The sequence below is a fragment of the Phragmites australis genome, chromosome 24, assembly GCF_958298935.1.
Source record: "Phragmites australis chromosome 24, lpPhrAust1.1, whole genome shotgun sequence".
In the NCBI taxonomy this organism is placed as follows: Eukaryota; Viridiplantae; Streptophyta; class Magnoliopsida; order Poales; family Poaceae; genus Phragmites; species Phragmites australis.
The window spans coordinates 19,343,591-19,366,058 of NC_084944.1; the positions used below are offsets into that span (position 1 = coordinate 19,343,591).

At 46.7% G+C, this 22,468-nt stretch overlaps 1 protein-coding gene across 1 annotated transcript; it reads right to left on the bottom strand.

Moving 5' to 3' along the window:
• Positions 1 to 4,136: 4,136 nt before the first annotated feature.
• On the bottom strand, positions 4,137 to 4,656 carry LOC133907092 (uncharacterized). Its single transcript, XM_062349114.1, has 2 exons — positions 4,364 to 4,656; positions 4,137 to 4,268 (listed from the first exon to the last, which is right to left on the bottom strand). The coding sequence occupies exons 1-2, from the start codon at positions 4,650 to 4,652 to the stop codon at positions 4,252 to 4,254; spliced, it is 306 nt and encodes a 101-aa protein (XP_062205098.1). The 5' UTR covers positions 4,653 to 4,656; the 3' UTR covers positions 4,137 to 4,251.
• Positions 4,657 to 22,468: the final 17,812 nt, after the last annotated feature.

Sequence of the window (22,468 nt, forward strand, 5' to 3'; positions counted from 1 at the left end):
TACGTCCCGAGTACTCCCGGGCAGATCAGCACCGCAATAGTAGCAGCGCCTCCACGGTATCCACACGTACAAGGATGGAATCGCCGTGCGCCGGTGTGCTAGCACCGCGCGCCCGGCTAGGGTTTCGAAAGGAGTTCGGGAATAGGAGGCGGCTAGGGTTTCTGAAGAACACCATGCGCCTTGGCCCCTGCCTATTCTTATATAGAGCACGCTAATGGGCCTTTAATCAACATTAAAGCCCATTATGACTCTAAACCCTAATGGTCCTTTAATCAACATTAAAGCCCATTAGCAGATCCAATCCGCAAACTCGATCGCCTCTAGGGCATATTACCAACAATCTCCCACTTGCACTAGAGTCAGCACAAGTTTTATATTCCATCCCCTTAAGTGTGTGACCCGTTAGGTTCATGTGTAAACGGCCGCTATCCGGAAACCCTTTTCCGAATTGCAAGTCAATAGCGGTACCTAGCAGGACATATTGACTCCCGAATGCACACAAAGATCATATCGGCTGAACCTTGATATACTCATGCACCAATCCCTTTACCACACGATACCAGTCAAGCTCAAGGCGAGATTCGTGCCACCCTTGTGATAGCTCGACCATTCACTCGATCAAGTAGTGGATTCACCATGATTAACTCTTTAATCACATTGGCATGGCCATGCACTTTCCAATCCAACTACCTCGAGGGGCCCAGAGATATCTCTCCCGTTATTTAGGAGGGGTAAATTCCATCTTGATCACTCACATCCCACGACATGTTTCATAACATACCCGAAAGCAACCTTTATAACTACCCAGTTACGGAATAGCGTTTGGAAGCCCCTAAGTGTGTTACTACACATTCTGGAATCAATGATGATCTCAGGTCAAAGGATTCTGTAGGTACATCATTTGAGATAACAACTGATGGCACATTAAAAATAACAATCCCAGCAGTATCTCAGGGTGGGTCTATCCAACATCATGTTCTCTAACATGTGTCCACATTACTGATTTGATATCTCCATATCTATGATCCGTGAAACATGATCATCATTCAGTCAAATGTGCTAATCTATAAATCATTATTGTCCCACACAATGATATGAGATTAGGGACTATTTAGAATAACATCATAAAAACAAAGAGTTTCACAAACAAGTCACATACTTGCTGATCAATGTAAATGATAATTATTCATGGAACCAGATAACAATTATCCAAAAGTACATTAGCATAGACAGAACACATTCTCTCACATGCACTAGAGTCTATCCCGCAAGTATCTAATACCCATAGAGCTCAAGTGTGCCTCATGCTTGGGCTGTGGGAGAGGCTTCGTCAACGGATCAGCAATATTCGAATCCGTGTGCACCTTGCATATCTTTACATCACCTCTATCAATAATCTCTCGAATGAGGTGATAGCGCCGAAGTATGTGCTTGGACTTCTGGTGCGACCTAGGCTCCTTGGCTTGTGCAATGGCACCACTATTGTCACAATAGAGGTCCATTGGACTGGACGCACTAGGGACCACACCCAACTCAGAAACAAATTTTCTGATCCAAACAGCCTCTTTTGCAGCTTCCGAAGCTGCGATATACTCGGCCTCCGTTGTGGAATCAGCAACCGTTTCTTGCTTGGAACTCTTCCAACTCACCGCACCTCCATTGAGGCAGAACACAAAACCAGACTGCGATCTCGAGTCGTCCTTGTCGGTTTGGAAGCTAGCATCGGTGTAACCATTTACAACGAGCTCCTCCTCACCTCCATAGACTAGGAACATATCCTTAGTTCTTCTCATGTACTTGAGGATACTCTTTACTATAGCCCAGTGACATTCACCTGGGTTCGATTGATATCTGCTCGTAACACTTAGAGCATAGGAGACATCTGGGCGTGTACAAAACATAGCATACATGATGGACCCGATAGCAGAAGCATACGGGATCGCACTCATCCTCTCGAGCTCATCAGATGTTTTAGGACATTGATTCTTGCTGAGAGTGATGCCATGTGACATTGGCAAGAAACCTTTCTTGGAATCTTGCATATTGAACCGATTCAATACCTTGTCAATGTACGTGCTCTGGTTTAATCCGATTAGTCTTTTCGACCTATCTCTATAGATCTTTATGCCCAATATGTATGCTGCCTCTCCTAAATCTTTCATTGAAAAACTCTTTTGCAATGAAGATTTGACAGCATCGAGCATTGGAATATTATTTCCGATCAATAATATGTCATCCACATATAAGACCAGAAACACAAGTGCGCTCCCACTAGTCCTTTTGTAAACACAAGGCTCTTCTTCATTCTTGATGAAACCAAACCCTTTGATCACTTCATCAAAACGAAGATTCCAACTCCGAGAAGCTTGCTTTAGTCCATAGATGGACTTTTGCAGCTTGCAAATCTTCCCAGCATTTTTCGGATTGACAAAACCTTCAGGCTGTGTCATGTACACATCCTCACTTAGGTTTCCATTAAGGAAAGCCGTTTTGACATCCATTTGCCATATCTCATAGTCGAAATATGCAGCAATTGCTAGGAGAATCCGAATAGACTTTAGCATTGCGACGGGCGAAAACGTTTCATCATAATCAACACCTTGAATTTGCCTGAAACCTTTCGCCACCAATCGTGCCTTATAGATGTGAACATTTCCATCAACGTCTATCTTTTTCTTAAAAACCCATTTACACTCGATAGTTTTCACACCATCAGGTGGATCGACCAAGTTCCAAACTTGGTTTTCTCTCATGGATTCTAACTCGGATCTCATGGCTCCAAGCCATTTTTCGGAGTCTGGTCCCACCACTGCTTCCGAGTAAGTCTTAGGTTCATCATTGTCCAACAATAATATGTCGCGCTGCCCCGTGGTTAGGAACATAAACCGCTCGGGTGCACGACTGAACCTTTCCGACCGACGTGGGGCTGGTGTCTCGACAACAGGTTCTGCAACATCTTGCATACCGAGTTGTGGTTCAATAGGAGCTGAAACACTTTCAAGTGGTTCCCGGATTTCTTCGAGTTGCACCGTGCTCCCACTAACTCTCTTCGCGAGAAACTCTTTCTCAAGAAAGACACCATTCCGGGCGACAAACACTTTGCCTTCTTCCCGGTTATAGAAATAATATCCTTTGGTTTCCCTAGGATACCCCACAAAGAAGCATTTATCAGATTTGGGAGTGAGCTTATCAGACGACAAACGTTTTACATAAGCCTCACAACCCCATATCTTAAGGAAAGACAATCCGGGACGCTTCCCGGTCCATATCTCATATGGTGTCCTCTCTACAGCCTTAGATGGAACCCTGTTTAACGTGAAAGCAGCAGTTTCTAGAGCGTATCCCCAGAAGAACAATGGAAGATCAGATTGGCTCATCATCGACCGGACCATGTCTAACAAAGTTCGGTTCCTCCGCTCGGACACCCCATTCCATTGTGGCGTGCCCGGTGGAGTCAATTGTGGAACGATTCCACATTGCCTTAGATGATCACCAAATTCATGGCTCAAATATTCACCTCCACGATCTGATCGCAGAAATTTAATTGTCTTGCCTATATGATTTTGTACTTCATTCTGGAACTCCTTGAACTTTTCAAAGGATTCAGACTTGTGCCTCATTAGGTAGATGTAACCATATCTACTAAAGTCATCGGTGAAAGTAATGAAATACTGAAAACCACCTCTAGCTGTAGAACTCATCGGTCCACATACATCTGTATGTACTAGGGCCAATAATTCATTTGTCCTCTCACTTCGACCAGTGAAAGGCGTCTTAGTCATCTTGCCAAGTAAACAAGACTCGCATGTATCAAATGATTCGAAATCAAATGAATGTAGAAGACCATCTTTATGGAGCTTCTGCATACGCTTCTCATTTATATGACCTAATCGACAATGCCAAACAAAAGTGGGATTCAAATCATTAAGCCGAGGCTTCTTTGTATCAATGTTATAGATAGTTATATCCTCAAGATCCAATATATATAATCCATTTACTAATGGACAATTACCATAGAGCATACCATTCAAAAATATCGAACAACACTTGTTCTTTATTATGAATTCATAACCGTCTTCTTCCAAACATGAAGAAGAGATAATGTTTTTGCCCAAGGCAGGAATATAATAACAATTATTTAATTCCAAAACTAATCCTGAGGGTAGCGATAAGGAGTAAACGCCAACGGCCAACGCAGCAACTTTTGCACCATTGCCGACGCGAGCATCCAGTTCGCCTCTTGCACACTTCCTAGTCCTTTTCAGTCCCTGCAACGATTTGCAAGTATGAATCATTGATCCGGTATCAAATACCCATGAATCATCAGGACGAGTAGCAAGATTAATTTCAATAACATTTATACCTGAAGATGAAGTCTTACTTCCCTTCTTCTTTTTGAGTTCTTCCAAGTACAATTTGCAGTTCCTCCGCCAATGACCAGTCTTATGGCAGTGGTGGCAAGTGTCAGAAGCGGCAGGGCCAGCCTTGGACTTTCCAACAGGTTTAGGCTTAGAACTCGAGATCTCATCCGAAGTTTTAGCCTTGTCCTTGCGCTTTCTCTTCTTGCTATCCTTTTGAACCATCATCACATGACTAGAGCTCTTCTTAATGCTTTCCTCAGCAGTTTTTAGCATCCCATGCAATTCAGCCATGCTTTTCTCCATGCTGTTCATATGAAAGTTCAAAATGAACGGCTCGAAGCTCGCAGGGAGCGACTGGAGAATTACATCCGTAGCCAACTCAGGGCTAAGGGGAAAACCAAGTTTTTCCAGGCTTTCAATGTAACCAATCATTTTGATCACATGAGGACTGACTGGACTGCCTTCTGTTAACCTGCACGCAAACAAGGACTTTGAGGTGTTGTACCTCTCGGCCCGAGCTTGGTTCTCAAACATGCCTCGGAGTCCCACAATCATATCATGGGCATCCCTGTTCTCATATTGCTTCTGAAGCTCAGAGGACATACAGGCAAGCATGAGGCAGCTAACATCCAGTGAATCGTTGGTGTGCTTCTCATAAGCCCTCCGATCCGCGGCAGGAGCATTATCAGCTGGTTCATCAGGATAGGGGACCTCTAGAACATATTCCTTTTTCTCTTGTTTGAGAACAATTCTCAGATTTCTATACCAATCAATAAAGTTTGTTCCAGAAAGCTTCTCTTTTTCAAGAATCGATCGCAAATTAAAACTGGAAGTGTTACTAGCGGCCGGTGCCATGATCTACAACAGAAAATGCAGGTTCAGCACTATGCCTATGTGAATCTTCTATTAAACAATTTAACAAAAGATACTCCACTATATGTGTTTTCCCTCTAACAACATATAGAGGATCAAGATCCATATTCAACTAAGTTCTAGTGAGCTTTGGCATCACTGCTAGAAACTTAGTGACATAGGTAAGCAACGCCTTGCTAATCACATCCCTATGTGACTCTTGTTTGCTGGGTGGCATCGAATGCCCCGGCGCCCAACATCATGCCCCAAAGCCCAAAACCGTTTTGATAGCTTTATCAAGTAAACCAATACTATGCGTGTGGATGTCCGACATCCACTCTAACTGGTTAAGATAAATGATGGCACCCTGCTTTGGCAGACCTACCACACAATGATCAAAACCTTTGTAGGTGCAGCTATTGGAAGGGCATCAATTACTCTTGATTTTTCTGAGGGAAACTACTCTATCATGAAAATCATATCCACCACATATAAAACATGAAAGAATAGTATGACAGGAACATAAAAACATCACAGGCAATCATATTAACTGTGACATAGTATGGCCCCTTCACATGGTGATCTTCATCGCCACGGTTCCTGTCCTCCGGGTCATCATGCTTCAAATCTCCATGATCTTGTTCTAGTCTATTACACCTAATAGCACTAGATAAATTACATGAGAAGAAGCATCACAAGTCGACACGCAGGCCGTTATACAATAACATGACAGCCTTGGGCTGCAATTAACCATGACACGCAGGCCACGAAAAATTACACACATGCATCACATATCACAAGGCCATACCAGTCACAACATTCTCTGCAAAAACGAGTTAAGCGTAGAATCGAATTCTAATGTCGTGATGGGATCATGTTATTACAACAATCTATGCGTGTACGCAACGGCGGTCCCGCTGGCCGGTCAGCGGGCGGGGGGTCGAGGGGGGAGCCGCCCCCCGCGGGTTTCAGGGCAGCGCCCTGAAAACCTCTCGGAAATACATAGATCGCATCTATGAAATCGCTATGAAAATCTCATCGGATCGATCGTATCGAGCCAATTCCGAGTCATTCATAATGCCTCAATTTCCATTAGATCAATCCCATTGATCATCGCGTGAGGTTTTTCCAGAAACGATGACAGCACACACGACCTCGATCTGCTGTTCTCCCGACCATGTCGCGATGCATGCAGTTAGCCCCGATGGTGATTCCAGCCGGTAGGGGCAAGTCGCACGCAAAAACAGGTGGGAGATCGAGCTAATCTTTTTGGCTATGTGGTTTCATCGACTGGCATCTCATCCGATCTCTAATTCACCTAACCAACCGTGCATTGATCAATCCATCATATGAACTGATCAAAAACAATAGATCTAATCTATTTCTATCACATATCTTCTATATGTGACTGATCCAGATCGAAAACTACGCAGGATGGCTCTGATACCACTGAAGGGTTGCGGGTAGGCTACGCTAGCACAAAATAAATTTTCTCTACCGCATTCAACCAGGAAACCATGCGAGTAGGGGATCATGAATCGTTACCACTTGACGAGCAGTGCAGCGGAAGAAGAGTTGGAGCAGACCAATCCAACGTCGTGCGCGTCAAGTAGTCGATCGTCAACCTCGTCCCGAGCACGTCCCGAGCACCTTCCGAGTACTCGCGGGTACGTCCCGAGTACTCCCGGGCAGATCAGCACCGCAATAGTAGCAGCGCCTCCACGGTATCCACACGTACAAGGATGGAATCGCCGTGCGCCGGTGTGCTAGCACCGCGCGCCCGGCTAGGGTTTCGAAAGGAGTTCGGGAATAGGAGGCGGCTAGGGTTTCTGAAGAACACCATGCGCCTTGGCCCCTGCCTATTCTTATATAGAGCACGCTAATGGGCCTTTAATCAACATTAAAGCCCATTATGACTCTAAACCCTAATGGTCCTTTAATCAACATTAAAGCCCATTAGCAGATCCAATCCGCAAACTCGATCGCCTCTAGGGCATATTACCAACAGTTAGGGCCCTTCTATGAGAGGGTTTGAGGGACTTGGTGAGGCATCGTTGCTTCATTAGCCATATCCTATTTTGGTCATACACCGGGATCTTGATTCTTGTTTCTTGGTATTTTGCAGCGACCACTGAGGTGGATGCGTCTTCAACTCCTCCCCCAGAGGCTTCGGAGCCCCAGCAGGGGTTGGAGACTCCTCCGGAGGTGTCCATGAAGGCCACCTTGGGGGACGCGGCCTCATCTCCGCGGAGCCCCGAGCTGGCTGGTGACTTGGCCCTGGCGGCCGATGCTGGGGGCACTGTGCCCTCCATTGGGGCTCCCTTTGCGACGACCGAGGGGGACCCTGGCCTTGGGGTCTTGATTCTGGACAACTTCACGCTGCACCCGGAGGTGTCAAGGGCCTTCTTCGTGGCCTCCTCTCTTCTCCGGAGTGGAGAGGTTGAGCGATTATTGGCCCAACATCCCTTGGAGGAAGTGGAGGCACATTTGGTAGCAGTGGCCCTGCAGGTCTGTAGTTTAGTCACGATTTGCCGGGTCTGGTATCTGGTTCTGAGTAGCTCATTTTGTCCTTTTTTGTCTTCTGCTGTGCCTCGTTGCAAGTAATTTTGACAAGAGCACTGGGAGAACGGGGATGCTAGGCCTTTGCCGTGGCCTGTGACGAGGTTGAAGGCCTTCGTCAGGCCTTGGAGACGGCCCGAAAGCAGGTGGAGTCTTTGGGGGGTTGTCTTCAGGAAAAGACAGCGCTCCACGAGCGTGAGGAGGGTCTCCGGTGGGAGGAGGTTTTGAAGCGGGAGCGTGCGGAGGCTGAGGCGCGGAAGGCTGCCGAAGACCTCCGGGAGGTGACGAAGTTCGCTGACGTGACCAACGCATCTCGTGTGTCAACTGAATTGATGTTGAGACCCTTCGGGCTGCGTTGGGTGAGGTGCGGTGAGAGCTGAAGGGGTCTCAGGCATCAGAGGGGGTACTGCGCTTAGAGTGCCAGCAGTTAGCTACACTTGCATCAGAGGTTGCCCAGATCACCTCCGATGCCATGAGCGGCCTTAGGGCCAGGTGTCCGCCACTACCCTCTGACTCGGAGGCATTGGTTATGCCGCTCTTCTGGCTTCGGTCTGCTGCGAAGATCATGGTTAGAGCTGTGGAGACCTACGCGAGGTCCAACGCATGTGTGGCCGCGGCACTCCAGCTGACCCTGCTGCACCAAGCGGGGGTTGGTCCCCTCAAAGTACTGGAGAAGCAGGTGCCAGACTTTGTGATCGAGGGTTTTCGGCCAGAGGCACCTCCGGTGGAGATTCGTGCCGCTCTGGAGAACTTCCGCCATAACTTATGGGCGAGGCATGGCCGAAGCGTGATGCTGCGCTACATGGCAGGTCAGGTGACTCTAGGCGCCCTGGGGGGTCTTCCCCCGGGTTCTTCATCGGGAGGTCCGGCCCTTCATCCGGACACTACAAGCACACCGTGACCCTGTGGAGGCTTTTTGCTTCACGCCGTTGCTCCACAGGAGCAGTCTTCGCGTGTGGACACCCCGAAGGTGTAGCTCTGTCACAAGCTGTCTATTTTTTTGCTTTCTTTTCTTTCCAAAGGGGGTCAAAGTCTTAGTATGTTGACTACCCCCTTCTGCTTCATGTATTTGGGCCTTTTCTTATCTAATAGAGCCATGTCTGTCTTCTTGTGGTTCGCCTGTGTTGTTTTGGAATGTTCGTGCCTTTAAGGCTAACTGGAGTCCGATCTGCGTATATAGGTGCGGCGGCCCGGAGCCAGAGGGGGCCTCGCTCGTATATGGGATGGCGCCTCTGGGGAGGGATCGAGTGCGTCTGAGGCCACTCCGTCCGTCCGACGGCGGAGTCGCTTCGTTATGCCGCATGATTCCGAGGGGCGTGTGGATCCAAAGGTGGCCGCTAATGTCTTGGTCAAGGTCGAGCCAGAGGACCCCCTTGTGTCTGCTCTAGATGTATATTTTGTTGCAAAGGACGACTGGTGTGCAGCCTGAACAACCCAGGAGTTTGCCGACTCATACTTCTTTCAACGCTTCATCCTCCCCCGGGATTCTGACGGAAGGGTGCCTTCAGAAATCCTTGAGCCTATTCTGGTCGAGGTGAAGGTGGAGGAGGTACAGGCTGCAAAGTCCCCGCTGGAGGAGCAGGAGGAGGAAGAGCTGGATTTCTCGGCCTTTGACTCGTATCCTTTCCCAGCGGATCCTTCATCTTCCCGAGGCCGAGGGGGCTCCGTCTTAGGTAGTAGCTCCCATCGTAGAGGGGATTCGCGTCGACCCCTTGTGCGTAGTTACCGGGGTCAATTCTCCATGTCCTGCGGTATTTCTAGGAGGCGTGGCGATCAAGCATCCTCGTCCTCCCGTAGTATTTCAGGGAGGTGTAACAGGCTAGCAAGTTTGCTAGGCATAGATTTGATGTATAGCGATTAGCTGAATGCGAACTCTTTGTATGTCATGTATGAATAAACTTGCGTTGTGTTAGCTTTGTTTTTTGGCATTTATAATTTATCGTATCAATGCTTCGTTATCGTATCAACGCTTTGCCTGTGCCCCATATCCCAGCCACTTCGCATTCTGCGGCTGTTCGCGGCCGCGGGGTGCGAGATCCGAGGGTTACTACGTTGTGTTAGGTGTGAGCAGGGAAGAACATATCATTTACTAACGTTTTGATGTGTGACGCCTTGTAGTACGGAGGCTAGGCCTTCAAGATACTGGAGGGGTCAGATGATTTTGGCACAGAGACTTTTAGTCTTCAAGGTGCCAGAGGATCATTACTTTGTATGAATCCTTTTTGGCACGGAGGTTAGGCCTTCAAGATGCTGGGGAGGTTATCCCTCCACCACATAGGTCAGCCAAGCCTTAAAGATGATAGAGGGTCTTTTGCCTGTCCGGCTCGGAGTCAATGCCTTCAAGATGCCGGAGCAGTCTTTGCCTCTCCGCCATGTAGGTTAGCTAGACCTTAAAGATGGCAGAGGGATATATGCCTATCTAGCACAGAGGCTAAGCCTTCAAGATGCTGGAGCGGTCTTTGCCTCTCTGCCACGTAGGTTAGCCAGGCCTTAAAGATGGCGGAGGCATATACTTCTTTGGCACGGAGGCACTGCGTTCAAGATGCCGGAGGGACTTTGCTCTCTGGCATGGAGGCAATGCCTTCAAGATGCCGAAGGTTTTTACCTCTCCGGTACGGAGTTAGTGCCTTCAAGATGCCGGAGGTTCTTCGTAGGCTTTGTGTGGGGTAAGGGCTTTTTTTGGGAGGTAATACCTCTAGGTTTGGTGGCTATTTGTGGGTGTGTAAATCTACAGTTTTTTTATTGTCCTATACCTTCGGAGAGGACTGAGCCTGGGGTCCGTACCCATTGTATTTGCGGAGGGTCTCCACATTCCAATTGTGTTCGAGGGGGGTCCCTTTTGTATCGGCCAGGTAGTAGGAGTCAGGCCTGTTAGACCTAAGGACCAGGAATGGGCCTTCCCATTTGTTGCGCAGTTTTCCCGAGGCTAGGGCACATCGAAGTACTAGGTCATTGGGCTCAAAGTTTCATGGTGCAACCTTAGGATCGTACTAGGCCTTGGTTTTCTTGATGTAGTGATCGAGATTCTGGATGGCATGGAGCCGTGTGCCTTCGGTGAGATCAAGGGAGAGCTCTCTTTCTCCTGTAGTTTGTGGAAGTTGTATCCTAAGCGAGCATCCCTTGTCCTCGGTGGGGCTCATGGCCTCATCGCCATATAGGAGGGGGAAGGGGTTGAACCTGGTGGCTCGCGTGATAGTGGTGCAGAGTGACCATGAAACCTTGGGAAGCTCTTCGACCCATAGGCCTCGAGCTAGGCCGACGAGTCAACAATTTAGGTCGAACAGGATGCTGCCAGGGGTGTCAGGATAACCTCCATTGTACTGGGGTGTTAGGACGATGTCCACTAGCCTAGGTACTTAATGCCGGTCACTTCCTTGCAGGCAAAGGATGACCGATGATCCCCTCCAGGCAGATCTTTCTTAAGGCTTGATGACTCACCCCGTAGCCTTTGGGAAGCCTGCCCGAGCCCTGAAGATAGGGGCTCCAAGGGGGTATGGCTCCGGGAGGTGGAGGCTTCAAGAGTCATGGCTCCGGGAGATGAAGGCTTCGGGAGGCATGGCTCCGGGAGATGGAGGCTTCGGGAGGCATGGCTCCGGGAGATGGAGGTTTCGGGAGGCATGGCTCCGGGAGATGGAGGCTTCGGGAGACATGGCTCTGGGAGATGGTTACTCCGAAACCCAAAAGTTCGAAAGCGGCCTTCGGGAGGCGTGGGTCCATGGGCATGGGCTAGCTGAGCCAAGGGGCTGTCAGGGGTCCTTAACAACAACCCCCAATAGTGACCTTTGATGAATCAACTCCTTGTGCTAGCTCTTTCTTGAGTGTGTAGGTTATCAGGAGATGAGCGAAAACATATGTGTAGATGGCGACCTTCCAGCTCTCGGGGATGACGAGGATGATCCAATACTTCCTACTACCGTACTTGCTCCCGAGCTGGTTCCTGCCACCTCTACACCGGCAGAGGGTCCTGCAGCATCTACTTCCAATTCAGCTGCTTTCGAACGTACACCAGCGGTGGATGAGGGGGAGGTCATCTCGCAGCGCGAAGCCCCTCAACACATTAAGCTGTGACACCCTCCACAGACTATGATTGGTGACATCAATGAGAGGGTAACGAGGTCCAAATCCGCTTCTCATGCTCATTTCACTGATTCTGCATTCGTTGCTTCTTTTAAGCTCCATAATGTTGGATATGCACTTTCTGATTCGAGTTGGGTCAATGCCATGCATGAACAATTAGAAATTTTTGATAGAAACCAAGTTTGGGTACTTGTAGAGTCACCCCCAAATGTTCACACCATAGGTACAAAATGAGTTTTCAACAACAAACAGGGGGAAGATGGGTCAGTTGTTAGAAACAAGGCTAGACTAGTGGTTCAGAGTTTCTCTCAAGTAGAGGGGATAGACTTTGGAGAGACCTTTCCACCAGTAGCTAGATTAGAAGCTATTAGGATCCTGCTTGTATTTGCAACATTCCATGGTTTCAAGTTGTACCAAATGTATGCCAAATGTGCTTTTCTAAATGGTTTCATAGAGGAAGAGGTATATGTTAGGTAACCCCCAGGTTTTGAGCTCCCCAAATACCCAAATAGAGTATACAAGCTTTAGAAAGCTTTGTATGAGCTTAAGCAGGAGCATAGGACTCGGTATGATAGGCTTAAGTCCTTGTTAGAGCATGGGTATGTAATGGGGTCGATTGATAAAACTTTGTTCATCTTTAGGCATGTCAATGATTTCCTACTTGTTCAGATATATGTGGATGATATCATTTTTGGTGGCTCTTCTCATACTCTTGTGGTCAATTTTGCAGAAACTATGAGTAGAGAATTTGAGATGTCGATGATGGGCGAGCTCAACTTCTTCCTTGGGCTGCAAATCAAGCAATGCAAGTAATGTACATTCGTCCATCACATGAAGTACACCAAGTATTTGCTGAACAAGTTCAACATGAGCAACGCGAAGCCACTGGCGACACTGATGGCTACCACGAGGAGGTAGACCAACATGAGTACAGGAGCATGATTGGCTCTCTCCTGTATCTGACGGTGATAAGACCCGATATCCATTTCGTTGTCTGCTTGTGTGGCCATTTCCAAGCATCACCAAGGACTTCTCACCGCCAAGCGGTGAAGCGCATATTGAGGTATCTCAAACATACCCTTGAGTATGGTATTTGGTTTTCTGCATCTTCTTCTCTCTTGCTTCGTGGTTTTTTGGACGCGGATTTTGTTGGTTGTAAAATTGACAGGAAGAGTACCTCTAGTACATGTCATTTCTTGGGTACTTCTCTTGTGTGTTGGCCTTCTCGCAAATAGTCTAGTGTTGCACAGTCAATTGCTGAAGTTGAATATGTTGCTGCTACTAGCTGTTGTTCTCAGATTTTTTGGATGGTAGCTACTTTAAGGGATTTTAGGTTAGACTTCAAGAGAGTGCCACTTTTGTGTGACAACTCCAGTGCCATCAGCTTAGCCAATAACCCAGTTCAACACTCCAGAACTAAACATATAGATGTGAAATTCCACTTCTTGTGAGACCACAAAGAGAAGGGAGACATTGATTTGAGATACATTGATGCCCAACACCAGCTTGCCGACACTGTCACCAAGCTTCTAGATGCAACAAAATTTGCCTATTTGAGGGGAGAGGTTGGAGTGTGCCATCTCTATGGCATTGTATGTGAGGGAGTTGTAGCTGTACATACTCTATCTTACATTTGTTGCATTTGCATTGCATTTCATCTTGTAAGAAAATAGTTAAGCTTTAACTTGTATGTCTTTAGCATTTTCACTTACTAGACTTGGATTTGGACTAAGTAGATTAGTTGTGCGAAACAATCTTATAATCTTAGGCTCTTCTTGATGAAATTAGGCAATTTTATGAATCATGTAGACTATGAAATACTGTATTCTTGATCACCATGTTTGTAATTGCTTTGGCTTAGTCAATGCTTGTATTAAGGCTAGTTAGATGAATATCTTGCTCTAGACCACTTGGTTCAAGATAGTGGATTGAGGAATACTGCACTATGTTTTCTGTCTTTATCAAATATTTAGCTCATGACAGAATCTTAGGGGAACATGTGTTCCTTGTGTCGCAAAGTCACTACTTGACTTGATCTAAGTGAAAAACTTGATAAATTGTGCAATTTGAATACTCTTAAGCAATCAAGTTTTTGTACTAAAAATGTGATCCAATACGGTTATCTTGATGCTTCATGTGATTTGCCAAAGAAGTAAACCCATGGTTGTTAAAGTTAATTTGAGGATAAAATCAATTAAAAGAAATGTGCCTAAATGATCAATTCTTCTTTTAATCACTTGATCAAACTAAATCTTGGTTTCATATGTGAACATTTGCAAATTCTACTATCTTGAATGCTTGTTTTGCCTAGTTCGAGATTGAAGTTGGCTAGTTTTTAATGCTTGTATTGCTTCGGCACGAGTGGATGCTTATGTGGTGATCACTTTTAACATGATTCGGCTATGTGAACTTAGACGCGCCAATAATTCATAAGGATTCGCTTGTAAAACATCATGCTCTTATGTCACTATCTCTTTTTGAGCCTCTATGCAATTGTGAGCTTTTCATTCTACTCTCCATAGCCCTGTGATGTTTTTAACTTGTGCAAATGCTTTGTGGTATACCTGTAAAAACTCATTAGGTTTGCATGTTCATACATTGTATGCTGCTTTATCCTTGATGTTTGCATTGCCAAAGGGGGAGAAAATATGCACTTATTCACAAAAAAGAATCATGAGATCTGTGCATTCATCAAGGGGAGTTGTATTTTTGGCTTACCTATCTTCTCTTCGAGCTTTTGCAATCTTCTTATGCCAAGTGACATGTTTTGCTCATTCTTGAGTTTTTGTCACTTGGAGGAGCTTCTCTTATTGGATTTCTTCAAACCAATTTTTTGTGCTTTTAGGGTTTTCAATGCACTCATCAAGGGGGAGATTGAGAAACCAAGTGGAAATGTACCTTGGTTCATTTGTGATGAGTGATTGACAAGTTTGTTTGATTTGGTTTTATGGTGCTTGAGCTTGCCTTTGTACTGCAATGATGCTCTTGCTAATCAAAGTTTGGAGAGAAAAATTGTGACATCTCTAGTTTTTTCCTTCACCGGAAGGTCCGGCGTTTGGCGAGTTGAGAGCATCAGAGCATTTCAGCGCATAATCAGAAAGGGAAGACTTCACCGGATGGTCCGGTGATGATGTGTTGTGAGCGCTGAACCATTTCTTGCAGAGAAGAAGTTTTTGGCGCCAATCACCGGATGTTCCGGTGTTGTAGACTTGTGCCCACCAGACTATTTTTTCCAGAGATGTTGCAGAGGGCTAGTCTGGGGGAGATGCATACACTGGACGTTCCGGTGTCTGGAGAGTTCACACCGGAGTATATCACAGGACTATTTCTTGTAGATAGCACATTTTTTAGATGAAAATGGAGTTGCTCACACCTGATGTTCTGGTGCTCAGAGACAGTGCACACCAAAACATCCGGTGTTCATGTTTTGTCTGAGATGTGCTATAACTGAGGATTTTGATTATGGACTAACCTGTAATGGAGTTGGAGATATGTGTTCGCTTATCTTATGTTGTTTAGGTGATGGATGCAACTTGGCGTTCGACGACGGGATGATCGGGGCCAAGCGGGGTGCTTGGTGTCGAACAATTTAGGAGACCGGACGGAGTCAAGGGTGATCCTAGCTGTGCACATGGAGGTCAAGCAAAGGATGGAAGAAAGGATGAAGATGGCGTGTTGACAAAGTCAAGCAAAAGGGGTGCCGGAGCAAGTGATAAGGAGGCCTGAGGGATCAGAAGCGGTATAGATTTGCCGGCGGTCAAGATAGCAAGACGGAGTACATGTGTCGACATCAGGATGCTTGCTTGGGGTCAGAGCAAGCGACAGTGAGTCACGATTTGAGAAGCATGCTAGGTGGTTTTAAGTTTTGGCCTCAAAATCGTGGGTGGATGGAGTGCATGTGGTATCATCACGAAGCAAGCATCGAGGCGAAGCTAAGTCATGAAGAAGTCATAGCGGTGCGATGGATGGAGGAGAAAATGAACCAAAATGCCCTCGGTGGTAGGTAGGAGTGTACTACAAGAGAGAGGTATTTTGGGAACAAGAAAACTTGACATCCAAGGAAGCTCCCAAGACCTATAAATAGAGGGGTAGAGCTGTGTGGGAGGTTTGAGCTAGCCATTAGAGAATTGTGTGGTTGAGTTTTTGGAGAGGGAGAGAGGAGTGCTTAGCTTTTGTATTGGTGAGAGCTTTTGAGAGTGAAAAATCTTTGTAATATGCTTAAAATAGGGCTGACCTCTTGAAGTAATGAAGTGCGTGTTTCCTCCAAAGCTTGTGTTCATATCCTTCTAGTTTCCTTCTATTGGCTCCGAGTTTTGTTGCGAGTTTTTCCATTTGGATGCGATTTTCGTTTCGGTTTTTGGGCTGAATTTTTAGCATCTTGTGAAGTTATTTTTCTTGCTTCTAGAGGCATAAAATTCACATGCAAATGTATACTAGTGGGTCTTGAATTTCTATTCCTCTAATCCATCAACTTGGAGAGTTTCTTCTCACGGTATCCTTCTCTTTGTTCTTTGAGCAGGGGCGTATCAAGTGGGTGGCACAGGTGGTCCGTGGACCACCCTAAGATTTCCACACAGAGAGTGTAAGGAGTGAGAGCCTGGCAAGGAAGAGTAGCATTTGTTGCAGCACAAGAACTCATCTCTCTATGTCCTCTTTGTAACACCCTAAATCTCAATTTTTGCAATAAATTAAAATTTTGGTAGAAATTAATTTGGTGGTTGCAATTTTGTTCAAAAGGAAAATTAATTTCTAAATTTAATTTGGCCTAGGTTAAATGTTTGTTGCATTCATGCCGTTGTAGTTGCAATAAGGTTTTATGTGTGGAAAAAGTTTGCCAAAACTCGCTAGAAATCGCTCGTTCAAACCCTTTTTGAAAAATGGTTCAAAATAAAAAAAACAAAACGATTTCTAAATTGGAAAAATAGCATTAGGCCGTTTCTCCATTCTCTCGGCCCAACTCCCTTCCTTCTCACCTTCCCACGCGGGCCTCATTTTCTCCCGCACCGACCCGCAAGGCTAGCTAGCCTCCCAGTCCACCTAAGCAGGCCCCCTTCCCGCCCTTGCCGCTGCCCGGTGGGGCCAAGCCGAGCCAGCTCCCCCCTCACCCGAGCCGCTCCTCTCCCCGCCTGTCTCCCTACGCACGGGCCTGGCCGAGCTGCCAGCCGAGCCGCTAACCGAGCAGCCTGAGCATCGACTCACCTTCTTCCTCCCGCCGCCCGACGCCGATCGCCCCCAAAATCCCCGTGGCAGTTTCCAATCCGATCCCTCTCGTGCCATAATTCACGAATCAATGTGCACCTCTGTGATCCTCTCCTTCCCAATCGGTCGCCCGATCATTTTCCCCCTTGATTGGCGCTCTATCTTGCTCAAACCGACACATTCATTCCTTGCATGCCGCCGGCCATTTCTTCTCGAATCCGGCCATCCCCCTTCCTCTCTCGGCTATATAAGCTCACCTCCTCCTTCCTTGCTGCATTCTCCACCCGAAGCAGCCTTTTCTCCCTTCGTTTCTGCACGGAATTGGAGTTCGCTGTCGTCGCCACCATTGCCGCCGGTGTGAAGCTATCCGCAGCTCAAATTCGCTTCGACCGAATAGTAATTAACTTCATTCCTTGCTTCTACGGTGTCGCAGGACCTCAAGGAGCGCAGCTGTGAGGACCCGTCCAAACAGTATTCGAACTAATCATCAGGCGGATCATTAACATAACCACAACCTCGACGATTAATCAAAATACCGCTCCGGCAGTCCCGGCATGTGTTTTGTGCCCAAGGATCGGAACACATGCCTTCCAACATGTACATCACAACATAGCTTAATAAAGAGCAAGTAATAAACATTATATTACAAAAGTTAAGCATGCAGCTGATTTCAACAATTTTACAACAAAAGCGAGCTAGGAGGAGACAACACCCCTCAACTCCTAACCAACAAAAGATCTACACAGCGGAAGAAAATAAACTATACAACAAAAGGATATGGAGCCACATGCCCTTAGGCTCCATACCAAGAAAACCGAGTTCGGAGTAGAATGTGCTACTCCTGCCCGCCACCCTGATTGGCAGGCACAAAGTAGCCAAACACCGCCTCTTCCTCGCCGACCTGTGAACCTACATCAACTTAAGGGCAGCACCCTGAGTACGAAGGTACTCGCAAGTCTTACACAATATGGGTACATAATATCCCGACTCCAAGGATTATGCATTGAGCTGTTAGCAAGAGTAGGCCACAAGGTTAAGTAAAACATATGCAGTAAGCAACCTAGACATATGTGTGAGCAACTAACTTAACCAACATATATGATATTACCCTGCAACTACCAACTGATCATATGAAACTAAAACCACATTAGTATCAATGTATAACAAGTACCATCTCGACCACCTCCCACATATTCGAACCACAACACATCTCCAAACCATACAACCGAATCAACCACAAGAACTCTACGACCGGGTGCAAATGAAACAATAGCATGCTCATGACCGAGAGCGCGGCAGTTCGAACTGTTTATACACCCTGCAGGGGGATACTCCTGGACCCACACGACTCGGGGACCATACGGCTTGTGCCACCCGCTAAAGAGCACACAAGGGGGTACCCGTGTCAACCTTTCCCAACCAGCCCCAACCGTGTGCGACATGCAACGCTCGGTGTGGCGGTACCAGAACTACTCCCGGAGCAAACTAGTACCGCTTACAAGCCCGCCCGCTCACACCGTCGTTGTTCAGGCCCCACAAAGCCACATCTGCGAAGGTATTCGGCTCGCCTTACCATTAGATCAGCATGTGGTGAGTAAGGTAAGTGCTAAAGCCAACTACCCCGACGATCGGCCTTAAACGATGCAAGCGATCTACGGTACCCGGTCTTCCTCTATCGGCCTACCCAGGGGAACTCCACATCCGGGCAGGACAAAACACCATCCTAGCACCGCCCACATCTCATCTCATACTCACCACTCATACAACCAACACCAACAACCCAACACGGTAACCATTGTGAAAGTAATTTAACTTATAGCTCGCAAACGATGGGACGTTTCACCGCTCGACTTCTACCGAGGACCTATGCATTGCTAAGCATCTCGCATCACTTTTAGGTTAGACCTTAGCATGATTAAACCCAGGCTACAAGGATATGGATCAACAATACATCAACGTAGAGACAATGCAGTTCAACATAGGATCTACCTGATAAAACCCAACACTGACTTCCTATACATGCAAACCTATACATAAGCATAATTTATCAATATTTAGACTCCATTCAATACAACCGACAGGGTTCAATATGATAGATGCTTGCCTTGATGCACTAGTTCACAAAGGTGCGGTGCGTCGGGATCGACCTCGGCCTTCGGGATCGACGGATCGACGTTCTCTAAAAAGGATCAACGCGTGCAATGCAATGAGTATGAATGAAGTGCAAATACATGCCATAATATTTATATAATGGATTAAAACATTTTTCCTAGATAGAACAAGTCATAAGGAAACTAGCAAAATTGGATTCATCAATTTTGGATTTATGATGAATTAACGGTGAATTAATGAAGCTTTAACCTAATTAATTAATCTCAGAAATTTAATTCATTATTTCATGGCTGGAGATATTTTTTATAGGTAGAGTAGGTTATTATGAAACCAAAAAATTTGTTTCATAATTTTTGGAGCTACAGAGAATTTATTATGAATTTTACAAGTTTCAGCAAGCAGTAAATGTGCTGTCTGGGTGTACAGCGGTCAGACCGAGGGTCACTGGCGGTCAGACCGCCCCAGTACAGAGAGTTTTGGCCCCTGGCGGTCTGACTAGCATGGGGTGGCGGTCAGACCGCTGGGAGTCACCGGGGGCACTTGGGGAGCTCACCGGCGACGATTCCGGCATTATTTGGAGTGGGGACTTGGACCTAGAGCATCACATTGACTTCCTCTACCACATAGGACAACATGCATACGTAGAAATTGACCAAAACTCGGCTATTGCTTCTAACTCATCAAGAACTCATGAACTTCAAACCCGTAGCTCAAAATTTGAAATCCAACCATCCAAAAGGTGGATTCTTGCCCTGGGAGTTTAGGGGACTCACCCAAAGTCCTTTACCAAGGTTGTGGACCGTCGATTGAAGGAGGAAACGGAGGGAAATGCCCGGGAGATGAAGAAATCCGGTGTTCTTCACATTTCAACCCTAACACCAAAAGACACCAAATCCGGTTCAAATCCTTCGGGAATGAGCAAACAAATTGGAGGAATGGAATGCTTGTGAGCTTGTGATCGCAATGGTATCACATGCATACCTTGATTCGGCTCCTAGAGCGCGGATTTGAGGGAGAAAGGAGAGAGGAACTGAGAGGGAGAGTGAGCTCTTGCTCCCTTGCTTTGGCTGGTTGGGAGAGGAGAGAGGCACGTGAGTGGGAGTGAGGGAGCAGGTGGGGCTGCTGCCCAAGTGGAGGGAGGGATGGTGGGGTCGGGTGGGTCCCACATGTTAGAGAGAAAGAGGTATATTTTAACTACGAATTTAATTCTTTTCTTTCCTGAATTTCTTTCTCTCATCCAAATGATCTCAAACGAATTGCATTAGTAATCCGAATTAGAATTACGCAAATTTAAACATAATGCTTAAAAGCATGATTATGCTTAATTGCGTGATTAAGAATTTGGGACGTGACAGCACCTCAGCGCATTTTGGAGCTCCTCCCGTCGCCGGGCTGCCGCACCATGTTCCAAGCATCGCCGCCCGTTCTTCCTCATCGCCGGCCATCTCCCTGTCCCCTCCTCTCTCTTATGCGCTAAACCCCGTCCTGTTTGGTGGTCGGAGGCGCCTTTTTGCGTGCACCGGCGAGCGCCGCCGCCGCCCGCTGCCGTCGGCCGTCGCCCACCCGTTCCGCGCCACTTGTCGCCGCCTTGTTTCAATCTCGGCCGTTCGATCTAGTCCGACAGCCCGGATTAGACCGGCCATACCCTTTCGGCCCCAGTCCACCGTGGACCCGTGGACCGGCCATAAGGCCGTGGTCCACGTGGTCCATGCTCCTATTCCACAGAATTTCCCTTTTAGAAATAATTCAGTAAATCTTTATTGCGTCATAATTCCAATTTTCAGTATAAAATCAATTCGGTATTTCTCTGAAATTCAAGTAAAAATTGCAGTTTAGCCCCTACAACTTCAAATACTCATTACTTTTTCCTCGTAGCTCCGATTTGGGCGATTTTTGCGTCCAAATGTTTGTAACGACGTGTAGAATCTTTTGTAGGGTTTTTTTGGTCTAGTTTCAGTACTATTTGGTGTACTGTTCTTAGGTTTTCCTTTGTGTGTGCTCTTTCCAGTTTAGCAATTAGGAGCTGAGCGGTTCGGCAATCTCCAAGACCAAGCGTTCGAAGATTTTGAGTAGCACCCCGTCACAAGCAAGTGCCCTTGAGCATTTCTTTACCCTGTTTTAGGATTTGTAGGTGTAGTTTTATCCTTCATTATGCATGCTTGTCTAAATATGAAATTCCATGATAGGGTTTACTAGTTTTTCTTGAATATTCCTTGTCGCCATTGTTTATCCATAATATAGAATGGGTAGATATGCTAGTGCAATCAGGGTTGGGAAAAATGTTAATCTTGACTAATGAATCGTGGAACAAGAATCGGGAAAGGGTAATTTTATAGCAACATGGTATAGGGATCCTAATAGGATGGATGGTTTGAGGTGGCGCCTATGGTAGGCTTGTGTTTGTTCCTATGTGGGGTCCTAAGGACCGGTTCTTGAACATGTAACCAAGTTAGATTTGAACAACCACGAGGCCTATATGGGTACGGCCTGGCCAAAAAATTATCTACTCCTCTGGTTCTGTAGGCACCGTTGGACGGTTATGTGGCACAAGAGGGGGCCTTTGCAGCGATGGAATCGTCTGTTAGCGGTGAAACCTCAGTGGGGGCCTGCAGGTAAGTGGGAGCTTTGTAAAGGCCTTGTAGTGAAACCTCAACTCCACACCCCGGAAGTGTGAAGCAACACGGGAATCACGACTTGTGGGGAAAGCTGTGCAAACTCTACAGAGTATAAACTGATTGATCAGCTGTGCTCACGGTCAAGAGCGAACTTGGACTTCTTCAGGATTAGTTGGAATCAGGGTTTGGTCTGGTTGGTTGGGTAGCCGGGTAATGGGATTACCTGGTGAGTCTTGGTAGTCAGATGAAATCCGATGAGTCAATCCTATTGTCATAGTTATGTCTTCACTTAGTAAATAGGATGCCTGTTGTTGGAATCATAGGTTCATGTTGCTTAGTGCAGTTAACCTACGTCTAAACTTTTCCTTGACTTAAACCACATATCATGTTTCCCTCCACTTGCAGAGTACAATCTTTGTACTCACACTTGTTGCTCCCCTCCCTTGCATTCTACCACTGTTCAGAAGCCGGCAATGAAGCTGCTACCTTCGACAAGGATGACTTCGACTCAGAGCTACTTTTCTAGGCTGGCGTGCCCCCAGTCGACGCCTGCGGAAGATGGAGTCCCTGCTAGCGCTGAAGACCTCTTCTTAGTTCCACTGTGTTTTTCTTCTAGACCCTCGGGTCCTTTTGTAATAGTTTATTATCGTTGTAATCTTGGCACTGTGATGATACACTAATGAAGTAAGCACA

Coding starts and splice junctions, on each gene's coding strand:
- LOC133907092 (XM_062349114.1), bottom strand. CDS start 4,652: ATGGCTGAATTGCATGGGATGCTAAAAACTGCTGAGGAAAGCATTAAG.